General features: G+C 39.7%; 1 protein-coding gene across 1 annotated transcript; it reads left to right on the forward strand.

Moving 5' to 3' along the window:
• The first annotated feature begins 849 nt into the window (after positions 1–849).
• On the forward strand, positions 850–4,507 carry LOC103846190. The gene is made up of 7 exons (XM_033282916.1): positions 850–1,764; positions 1,847–2,581; positions 2,678–2,752; positions 2,964–3,068; positions 3,357–3,658; positions 3,744–3,825; positions 3,893–4,507. The coding sequence occupies exons 1-7, from the start codon at positions 850–852 to the stop codon at positions 4,505–4,507; spliced, it is 2,829 nt and encodes a 942-aa protein (XP_033138807.1).
• The last annotated feature ends 7,373 nt before the right edge of the window (positions 4,508–11,880 follow it).

The raw sequence follows: 11,880 nt of genomic DNA on the forward strand, positions 1-11,880 counted from the left end.
AAATAAGCAATTTTTTTACAACGCAACAAATTTTGAGAAATTTCTTAAAATAATCTTAAAAATGTTTTTTTTACAAATATAGTCATTCAAAGGTCAAAATGACCAGAATGTCTCATTTAAAAGATAAACATGCATTTATACCCCCAAAGTTAACTTAAACTTTTACCAAAAAAGTTAACTAAAACTTTGTGATTTGTGACTTTTTAAAAAAAAAATAAAAAATTTTAAATTAGTTTAAAAAAGAATTTTTGGAGTTCAAAATAAAAATTTGAATAAAACTAAAGAAAAAATTGAAAAACAAAACTTTTGAATACAAAAAATGAATTATTCAAAAATTTGATTTTTAATTATTTATTTAAATAACTATGTGTATTTAAATATTTATAAAGTAAGAGTAAAATGATTTTTTCTCTTAATTAGACCTGTTTTGGTCATTTTTTTTCCTTGTAAACTATTTTGTTTTTTTTTAAAATGTTTAAGACATTTTGAGAGAATTGCCCATAAATTTTCATGTCCAACAAAAATTTAGGGAAATTGCACTAGATAGTAAAGTTATGAGTGGTAATTGGGTATCTGGTAAAGATACTGTGCAAACTGTGGTAATACCAAAATTGTCCTCATATCCACAACAAAAAACTACACAACGACGACTGACACGTCAAAAGTGAAAGATTGACGCGACTGTTTAAACCTTATCGGAAGAACCAATAATGCAAACAACCAGAAACTTCTGAAAATGCTAAAAACCAAAGAGGTCTGCCAATTCTCTTAATTCCAATATATTGTCTCTTCCGCCTAAACAATTATTTGTTAGTTCAGTCTGCCAAATCTCTTACATCCCTTTACGTAATGGTGTCTACAAGAGTAGTAGATTTTCCAGAAGACATAAGAAATTCAACAGAGGTCGAGTTACCTCGGATGATGTTCGCGGATGGAGAAGAACCAGTCGGCGTGAGGGTCCTGACGTACCAGTCGTCCAGATCAATCAGCAACATCGTGAATGCGCTGAACGAGGATGAGATCCTATATCTGAGAGCTTCACCTTTCGGGAAACTATTGGAGATAGGCGAAAAACCGGCTTTTTCTGGTAGATTTGCTAGATATCTACTGTCTCGTCAACTTAAGGTTACAAAAAAACACGAAGCGTGGTTTCGTTTTGCCGGTCATCCTATAAGGTTTTCATTGCGGGAGTTCGCCGTCGTCACCGGACTTAATTGTGGTGAACTCCCCAAAAAACCGCAGTTGAAGAAGAAGAAGAACATCAACGAGAAACCTTATTGGCCGCAGCTTTTTGGCAGTATGGAAGATTTGCGAGTTTCGCGGGCGGTGAAGATGCTTCGGAAAAAAACCGTTACAGATCCAGAAATCCGGATTAAATTGGCATGTCTTGCTATAGTCTCTTCTGTGTTGCTGTCAACAAATATAAACATGAAAATGCTGAAGGAGTACGCTGAGCTTCTTGTAGACATCGAGGATTTTATGAGTTACCCATGGGGCCGTCTTGCATTTGATATGCTGATGACAAGCATAAAAAACAGGGATGAGATAGCGTTATCTCAGAATACCATCGCGTTAAAAGGTTTTGCGTTGGCTCTCCAGCTTGTAATTGCAGAAGCTGTTCCTTCTTTGACAGAAGTTGTTCAAGATGCGTGTTCTTCGTCGGAATCTGAAAGTGAAGATGAGGAAACAGAGAACCATGTCAGCAAAGCGAGGAGGAAGACATTGAATCCGGCTCACGCACGGGAAGTAGATAGAAAAGCTGAGGTAAGGTCATTTGCCTGGTTTGAACATCTGTTGATGCTTTAATTAACGCATGGGCTTAATTGAATATTGGTATGTTACGTAGGTTGTTGTCAGCAGTATTATCCCCCAAGATCCTCAACGCCCACTCGATGAATCCGTTTTGATTTGGGCAGACGAGGTGTTTGATAAAGAAGTCGAAAACCTTGTGAACCTTATTAGTCAAAAATTTGTGTTTACGAAGGATATGTTCAAAGGGGGAGCTACTACTTCAGATGTGCAGAAGATGCGTGAAGCGTTGAAAAATGGACGGACGAATAAGCAAAAAAGACAGTTAGAAACAGAGAGTGTTGGCAGTGGCGCTGACAAACTTGCATCTGTTGTGCAAGCACTGCTCCAACCAGAGATAAAACGGATTGATGGTAATGTCTCTGCTGGGATTGCGTCGATGAAGGAATTAGCATCGACGTCTCTGGAGTACAAGGACTCGGTCTTAGCCTCTGTTTTGGAAATGATAAAAGATATGAAATCTGAAATCCTAGGATCCCTACCAGGGGGTTATGCTCCTGTTGCCTCACATGGACACCATAACAGCGTCTCAGCTGGCAATGTCTCTAAGACAGGTTTTACTAAACCACCTGAGCAACTAGGTGACCGAGGTAATGGTGACGTAGGTTTTGAGGGTCAGCATATCAGCCCCTCAACAGGCAATGTTTCTATTGCTGGTTCTTCAAAACATCCGGATGGGGGAGGGGATGATGAGAATGCTAACACAATCGACAATGTGTTGGAAAATCTAAGCCATTACTCAACCCCTCCCGGATCACCACAGATCTGCCCTGTAAGATTATCAGAAGTATATTTTGCAATAGCAAAGTAATCTCGTATCGGTTTTATATACCTGGTTAATTTGTTTTCCATGTATTCAAAATCGCAGGTTTCAAACGCCCTTCCGGAGGACGAAAATTCATCAATGGCGGCGCGTGCTCCCGGAGGTGTTGACTGCCACCAGGTAATTGGCAAAACGACGTAAAGATATCACCGTAAGCATTGACATAATGTACATATGCCCATACTGTCATATATCCGTTGTAAATTCGGAACACGGATTTGATATATATAATCCGAATAAATTTGTAACATGTTGATACATATACTTGTATCTGTACCTCTTCCCTTCTTTAATAAGATTCTTTTACTATTGAAGTTATGTTATTTGGCAGGGTACGGACCCCATCTCCGAACATGATACATCTACCAATGCTCGCGGACTCCCTGTTCCTCGTCCCAACAACCAAGGCAGTTCAGGATTCCGTCAGTATTGTCCGGTAAGAAATATGTTGTTATAATTCAATACTAATAGCAACTAAACCGATCATATATATGGTATTTTAATATAAGGTATCAAAGAGGACGTCAAAACTACTGCTCGGTTATGGGTCACCCTCTGTTCCCGTCGTAGATAGCACCCGTCGAATGCATGGTTTTTCACACCTTCCCGCATCCCCCCCTCACCTTACATCAGATGTATACATATCAACAATGTTACTGTAGTAATGATTCGTTGTGTTACATTTTGTATCATGATTTTTAACATCAGCTCTTGCCTTTTTCAGTCAGGGGAACCATCCTTCTCGTTGGGTCTTACTCAGGAAAATGCCGCTTCTACCCCTCATGAAGAAGATCCGATGGTAGAGAATGCAACCGAAGTTGGTGTGGGGAGCCATCATGATACACCTAACTCTCGGAAAAGCAAACGTATGCGGATAGTTCCACCGTATTTACTAACTAGTTACCACTGCGGGAGTACAATCATAAATAGGGCCCGACAGGGACAACTTTGTGGGGGTAGCTACTATGAGATGTCAGTGATTCGCGAGAAGTATGTTCGTCTCTGCACGTTACTTAAGAAACCATGGTAACATCCTCTTTCCGCATTCCGTACGCAGTTAACACTAGGTGAAAAGCATGGAGATGCCTTATATATTTGTACATCATTTCAGTGTTATAAACGTTGGGGGAATTTCGGTTACACAGAAAGACATTCTGGATATAGCGGATAGAAAGCGGTTCTTACCTGGAAAGGCAAGTTAATACTTTAAATTGAATGATATATTTTTCAGGATTCTCTATGAATTAATTAAAATTGCAGGTCGTAGATATTCTTATGCGGCTTGTCCGTTCCACCTTTGATATTCAAGTAATGGGTAAAACGGACGTAAGTGCAGCATTCCTGGACACTCGATTTGCGTCTTTGTTGTGTAGGAACTATCATAAATTCAAGATCCAAAACAATAAGTCCGGTTTACTATTCAGTAAGAGTCTCATTGATGCCGTTATGAATAGCTGTCAGTGTTTCACTCCTTCAACGCGTTTCTACCTCCCCTTCTGCATCAGAAAAAAGCACTGGATAGGGTTATGTTTGGATTTCAGTGAGTCAAAGCTTTTTGTTTTCGATTGCAACCCTGGTTTGACCGCCGAGACTGCTCTTCTTAAAGAGATCCAACCAATCGCCGAAATGTTTCCAAAACTGTTGAAACAATGTCGCGTTTCGGTTGCGGGTGGTGATACGCCCCTTGTCGTAGAAAGGGTCGAAGGGGTGGCGAAGAACCCAAACCCTGGTGATTCTGGAATAACCACAGCAATAATGATTCAAACACATTCCCTGTTTGGGATTGACCCATGCCTTGCAATTACTCCTTCGGTTATCGCGAAAGAAGCACAGAGAGCTTCAGTTATGTTGTACGAGTTCCATGCGAAGCTGTAGGATTACTTATTATTGTATGTTTCTAAACCTTGTGTTGCTTATCATACCCGGATGTTTTTTTCTTAAAACCCTCTCTTCTCAGTAATGAAGTCGTGTATTTTATTGAAGCGTTAGTCTAATCAATGAGACTTTATCAATCCTATTACTATTACCTTTTGTTGAACCGGTTATGAGTTAAATTCTTCACACCGGTACGCTTTGTTTATTTTTTGAATAAGTTTGAAGTGTCGGAGGAGAACTTGTAGATATGTTATTATTTCTGTACATAACGTCGTTATAGTCGTATATAGGAAATCCGGTTACGGTTTCATAATGACGTTAGTATAAGAATTATAACAGGTTATTTATAGCAGAACAAAAACCAAAATATTTTACATTGCATTTCAACATTCATAGCTAATATTACACAAGCTTTAGTTTGTTACAAAGGCCCCAAAAAAAAAAGCGGTAATCTTACACCCTTACAGATAGTCCATCTAGTATATCTTACAACCGTACGCGTGATTTAAATTCAAAGACCAACTTTCATTCCGATTCCGATGTTATATTTATTGATAAACCATCACACTTTTCTTCAGCATTCCGAAGGTCTAGCCATTACTTGCCTCCCTGTTCAACAGCCCGCTTTCCATCAACCAAATCTGCTGCATCGATATGCCCACCCTTTCCCGCAACATCGGTCGTTCCCGGGCCTTCAACATATAGGTCATCGTCACCCTTAACCCTTGTCGAGGATTCACCTGTGAAGTATTGCGTTTAAAATATGCTGAAATGGTGCGATCAGAATATAAATTCGGATGCAAATGTACAATATGTGTTAGAAATAGTATGTCTAGGTTTTCATAGAAAAATTAGTAGCCTGGTTATAAAGTTGAATATTACATACCAACGTCAGATATGCCTTCACTATGCATGTACCCTGTCCCGAGTGTAGAGTTGTTAATCTGTGCAATAACCGTACCGCTGGTGTTAATCTCAGTGGAAGAGGCGGTTGGAGAAACTTCGAGAGGAAGTTGGTACTGAGGAATTTCCTGGTCGCCAGATTGTTGTATGTTTAGATTGGTAGGTTGATAGCCAGTAAATTCAGACCCAGGAACCCCATAAATCCTTTGAAGCTCCACAGCGTAAGTAGATGCCATTAAGCTTTCGTAATACCCATGTCTCATCTCCCAGTACCGAGCATCGTCGTAGCCACCATATCCAACCCTAACTCCACCGTACGGTGATGTTGCATACGTATTATGCAAGACAGAAATTGGAGAAGTTGCTTCTGCAGGGTACATGAATATTATGTAAAATAAATTATATTTTTAAAACTTGTTATATCGAAATAACCCAAAAAAAATAAACGCTGAATATGTTGTTATACTTTCCCCTATTTAATGGTGTTATGAATCCCTAGTGAACCCACCATTCAAATTTAGTTGAGTTGGAACTGGTATTGGGTCGGTAACGACCACATTATTGTCCGCAGTGGGGACGACTTGTTCAACAATTCGAGGGTGGACGTCAACATTCAGGTCTAGCGACTGTCTCGCTTTCTCAGCTTCCATGGAAAACCGATACATAAGCATCAGTTTTTCCGGGTCATTAAATTCTCTCACCACTTCTTCGCTGCACAGGAGGCGTCCCCGAGTCATTATTTCTGCAAGTTTTAGATTTTTAAGTATATATTTCACCAAGTTTAGCCGTAAAATTAAAAAATACATAACTGTTTCATATTCGTACCATTTATCGTTGCAAGGTGTTGTTCCTCGGTTACACCTGCTCCAAGAAAACTGCGGCGCCCAATTGTAAAAGGACTCCGACATAGGTAGTGGTACTTTGCAACTTCTTCGGGACCAAACATTATACACAGTTTGGGCTCCGTATGCCACTCGTGGACGCTCATAAGCATGTCGATGTCAGGGGTTGTGCGAATTGTGTGGGGTGGAGTTGTGTCCCCATGTGGTTCCACCATCCATGGCGGTAGCTGGAAGGTGACTAGTAGGGGAGTGTCTCGTTGGATATTGAAGAGCCCACGGACTTTTAGGTCTAGCGAACCATATTCTTCATTTCGCCTGAGAAGAATGGAGTGAGACCTAACCGTATTATCTTCATCAAATCGCCACACACTGTGCTGCGTTTTCGACCACTCCCCTTTTGAGAGACGAACTAGACGTGCCATCTGCCATTACAGAATAAAAACGAGAGTTAGAATTTATACTTATTGGGAAGAAGCTGCTAAAGAACTGGTTGTTATAAGAACCCTATATCTCAACCATTTTTCCTTAGGTGGAGAATCCCTTTTATTTTTAAAAAAACCTAACTATATACAGACTTACAGTATTGTCAGACTTTTCTCCGGTTGCTTTAACTTTTTTCTGGTATCGATTGTTAAAGATGTGTTGTAATACAATGAAGAGGATGCATCTATTTATAGCAAAACACAGGATATGCAAACCGGTATTAGTTTTGGTTCAACACAAAACCAGAAAATCTGTCAATTTCCCTACATTTAATGCTTGCAGGCAGTCTACTAGTAGGGCGTCATTATTACGCCGGCTGACATGACAAAACAGATTTAACATTTAGATATATATTATATTTCATCATTATCGAAACACTCTCAATGTTAATCTTCTCATGTAAGTAAAAACGTGGCTTAATACCCACCGTAACAAGAGTGTCCACTGTTACGGGTGCAGCAACGTTGGCACGTTGTATAAACGTGGCTGCTTTTGGAAATAATGATATTTTATTCTTCCTCATCGGTTTATCAAACTGGTTAAACCGCCATAATAGGATGTAACCGGAGTGGGAATTAAAGTTCCCCGCCCATAAATGTAACGATATTTCCTTGTTTACTTTTGCGGGTAGAGCAGTTGTATGATGGGATTAACTTGTACCTAGTGTTACGCTATATTATTAGGTATTGTATGTGTTTAGTGAGAATATAGATATGACTGTGAGTACCTTTTATATCCATATTACATGTTATTTATTCCGGTAATAATCCCATTAATAAGGAGTACCATTTATATCCGTAGTAAACAGCATTTATAGTACTTTATATTAACGCGTTATGTACATTTTTATAATGTAAAGTGAGATTCATGGGTAATTGAATTAGTAATTTCGGTTAGCTATTTCTAGTACCTGGATATTTTCGTAGGTTTTGAACTCACTTGGACAGTGTATTGCATAATATTCTCTCCCCTTAGGAGATTTATCGATGTAAACTATACACCCTTTTAACTTATAACCGGTGATTTATTATTCCATATGGAATATTTTCTTAACTTTAACCTCATTTTCATACCGCTTTCGCTAATTTAGTTTACCTATCTGGGTTTCCTCCTATTTGGTAAACAATCATTTGTTTATGCGGAATACACATCATGTATTTTCTATTGTTAACAAAACCAGGTTTCCACCACCACATAACCGGTTATATTTTGCTGTTGCAGGTTCTCTTAGCTATGGATGGAATAGTCTATCAGGATTTAAATAATGTACCGATAAATGCTCATGCTGTCTCAGCATAACACATCCTGATATTGGAAAGAAGATTTTATTTATATTACACACTCGGGAATATTAATACATAATCCTGCCCCAACCCATAACATGGATGGTTTATACATCAAACATCCACTCCTCCCCGTCACTTACATACACCTTCATCATCCGAGTCTCAAACTTTCCTATTATAACAAGTGGGAGCTTATATAGCCATTTTGCACGTCGCCCGGTTATGTCCCGGTCGTTTGCATCTACCGCATACAGTGCGCTTCCTAGGGCCTCTTGTCTGCATTTAACCATTTGCACGATAAGTGCGGGTCGTAGAAATTATAGTAATATGAACATAAAATTACCTGATATTCCCCTCTAGATAAAATCCTGGTTTTTTTGGGTCTACCAGGGGGTCTCCTGCTTGAAGGCGGATTTATATCATCCAACTCGTTTGTACTTTCGTTAGAAAGGATCTCAATTCTTTCTTCTTCCCCAACCGGGTATATGATGCTCGCATAAGCTGTCTTGTACGTTTCCAAACTGTAACAGTCCCCTACCAAAGAATCAATTCGGACCTTGACACGAGTTGCAGCGGCAATGGCGTGGGTGCAAGGAATCATTAGCGCTTGGAATTCATGGCATGTGCAACACTTATCGTTGAGATTGACGTGGAAACTTTCGCCCCCTTTGTCTCTCACTTCATATTCACCGTTTCGGATGCATGTCACCCCAAACACTCCACTTCTTTCAAAATTTGAAGTGACGATCTCCTGAACCCGAGGAGTTAGAAAATGAGAGCCTTCGCCATCTATTTCTCGTCTGGTCGCAAACCAGTCCATAAGTTTTGCACGAATGTATTCAATGAGAGAAAGAATGGGATATTCACGGGCTTCACGCAAAACTGAATTCCATGTCTCAGCAACGTTGCTTGCCATAATGTTGTATCGATTCCCTTCGAAATGTGATCTTGCCCAGTGCTCGAAACCAATACCAATGAGGTACTCCGCACAAGATGCATTGACCCTCTTTATTTCGTTGAAACTGGTGTAAAACTCTGAAAGTTTATACGCACGTGCAGCTTTGCCAACAAGGTATCCAAGATGCTTTTCCTTAAAGTATGTTCTAACGTTTCGCTTCAGATGGAGGATGCATGCGCAGTGCCGAGCATGGGGATAAACCTGAGGTGATGAGATATATTGTAACGCGTTACATATAAATTCTCGCAACATACGAATGTTAACAAGGGTAAAAAAACAACAGTAACGTTTTTTGAAAATAAAACCGGTTATATTACATATATATTCCCTAATATAAAACTGCTCCGCTTAATATTTCATTGTTATCGTTTACCGGTATTAGTGTTAGTAAATTAAAAGTTCACCTTTGCGATTCCATAGTATATAGATGGATGTCGGTCTGAAACAAAAACTAGCTCGGTTGTGTCCGGTATGAAGGAAGTCAGTTTTTGAAAAAACCATTCCCAAGCTTTATCATTTTCTCCATCTACAACCGCTACAGCCAGAGGAAAAACTTGATAATTTCCATCTTGGGCGGAAGCAGACAGCAAACACCCGGCGTACTTTCCCCGCAAGTGTGTTCCATCCACTATCACAACCTTTCTCATATGTTTATATCCATCGATGCTGGCAGATAAAGCCATGAACATGTACTTGAAACGCGTACCAAACCCCTCGGCATATTCGGTATGGACGTCTGTTATACTTCCGGGATTTGAAATAACAAGTTTGTCCAAGTACCGTGGGAGAAGATTGTAAGATGCTCCACAAGAACCCTTCGACTGGTCCAACGCAATTTCTCTGGACCTCCATGCTTTCCAGTATGAAATGTGAACGTCGTGATCCCCTTCCATGGCCTGTCTTATGTCATTTGGTCGTGGACCCCCCCCATTTCCAGCGAACCTTGCTTTCATCATTCCTCCAATAACCGTATGTGTTGCTTGTGACTGGTATCCACTACGGTCGTCAACTGTACAAGAATGATGGAGTTCAACTGTCCTAACTTCAAACATGTCTGTATTCCTCAGAAGCACTGCATACACCCGCCAGTTGCATGTGCTACAAAAGCATCTGAGGATCATTCCGGTAGGTGAGGACCTAGTGTTTCGAAATCGGAATTTTTTCCTTATTGCGTACAAAGCCATATGTTGCTTGAACTCTTCCCTATCTTTGAAGACCATTCCAACATATAATTCATCCGCCGTATATTTTGCATTTCCTGCAAATTCGTCTGTAACAGTTAACTTTAGTATATATATATAGGGTTATTCTAAACATTTACAAGTAGTTACGACCATTAGGGGTAATAGATATGGTAACCCATTTAACTTAATTAGTATCTTCAGTATATATCTTCAAAATCATGGCAAACATTAGTATTTTCATCAACATGTCATCTGCTACCCACCATTGGATTCCTCCGGTTGGACCGAATTTTCTTCCACCGTGAGATCAATGTTGATTGAATTAGTTTCTGTTGCTCTGAGTACAAAACTTTCTGCACCCGGATCAGTCTCTGCGGGGAGAAATCATTAACATATTTACTTTTCAATATTATATCTAGGTCGTTATGTTAACAAAACAGATATTGTATGTTTATATTATGTATGCTTTAAGAATATACGGATGATATGTTGTAAGTAAGAGTACCGAGGCTGCTGCATCTTTGGTACCACCGATGATCGTTATCCAGACGGTTCTCATTATAAACGTCGTTATGCATGTGAAAGTAATTATTCGTAAACGAATTTGGGGTGGAACCCGTAGATGATTCTCCAACGTCAACAACAGGAGGTTGGTTTATAGGGGTAATATGATCATCTACGAGTAAATCAATTTATAGGGTGAGTATATTTTCATGTCCACGTTTATTAAAACATTTGCTCCTTTCTACCTTCTAAATCAAGGTTGATGAAATCATTACAATCTTCATCACCTCCGGTTTGTCGACGGTCATAATCGCTGTTTTGACGGCCATCGTCACTTTCGCTCTCTACGTATGAGTGATGTGGAGTACCTGCTCGATGATATCCGTCCGGAGATATAGGACAATCTGCATGTATTACTGATTCGCCTCAATTCATTATGAAAGGTAAATATATAAAAAACCCCAGCTATGATATTTAATAACTGGTTATAAGAACACATATATGAAATAAACACTAAGGTAACTCCCAACCTTGTTCTTTTCGAACCTCCGTCGCCATTGGTGTTTCATGACTTTCGTAGATGTTGTTTCCCTCGACGTCCTCATCATCTGGCTTTTCACGACCTTCATAACTACCATTGTTGTGTCCACCGAACATCGATCTTGCCTTTTCAATCTCTAATGAAAATCGATAGACAAGTACGAGGTTTTCCTGGTTGAACAGCTCAGCAAGTCCGGGTTCACTGAAGTCAAACTCGTCCTCCCCCACCATTTCTGCAGAACAACCGATTTGGACAATAAATATTTTGTTTTAACCAAATATAAACTTGTTAGTCCTTTACATTTCTCACCAAGAATAGCCGCTACCGTGTCTTCCTCTGTCATTCCATCACTTAGAAAAGTTCTATCACCAATTGTGAAGGATTCTCTTCTTAGAAATTGATAATGGGCTACATTTAGCGCTCCAAACGTCACACATAATTCGACTTCCTTGGTCCACTCTTGTAAAGTCAAAAGGAACCGAAGGTCCTGGGTAGTAAGTACGTAGTTGGGTGGAGCTGTACATCCAACTGGTGGCCGTAGAGAACGTGGAAGATGGTACGACAAAATCATAGGTGTGTTCTTTCCAATCCCAAGCTCTTCCCTTACTAGAGACATTACACCCGAAATTTTGTCGTTTCTGTTGGCTAATATATAATGTTCCTCCTCGGATG

This window comes from Brassica rapa, chromosome A10, assembly GCF_000309985.2.
Source record: "Brassica rapa cultivar Chiifu-401-42 chromosome A10, CAAS_Brap_v3.01, whole genome shotgun sequence".
NCBI classification, from domain to species: Eukaryota; Viridiplantae; Streptophyta; class Magnoliopsida; order Brassicales; family Brassicaceae; genus Brassica; species Brassica rapa.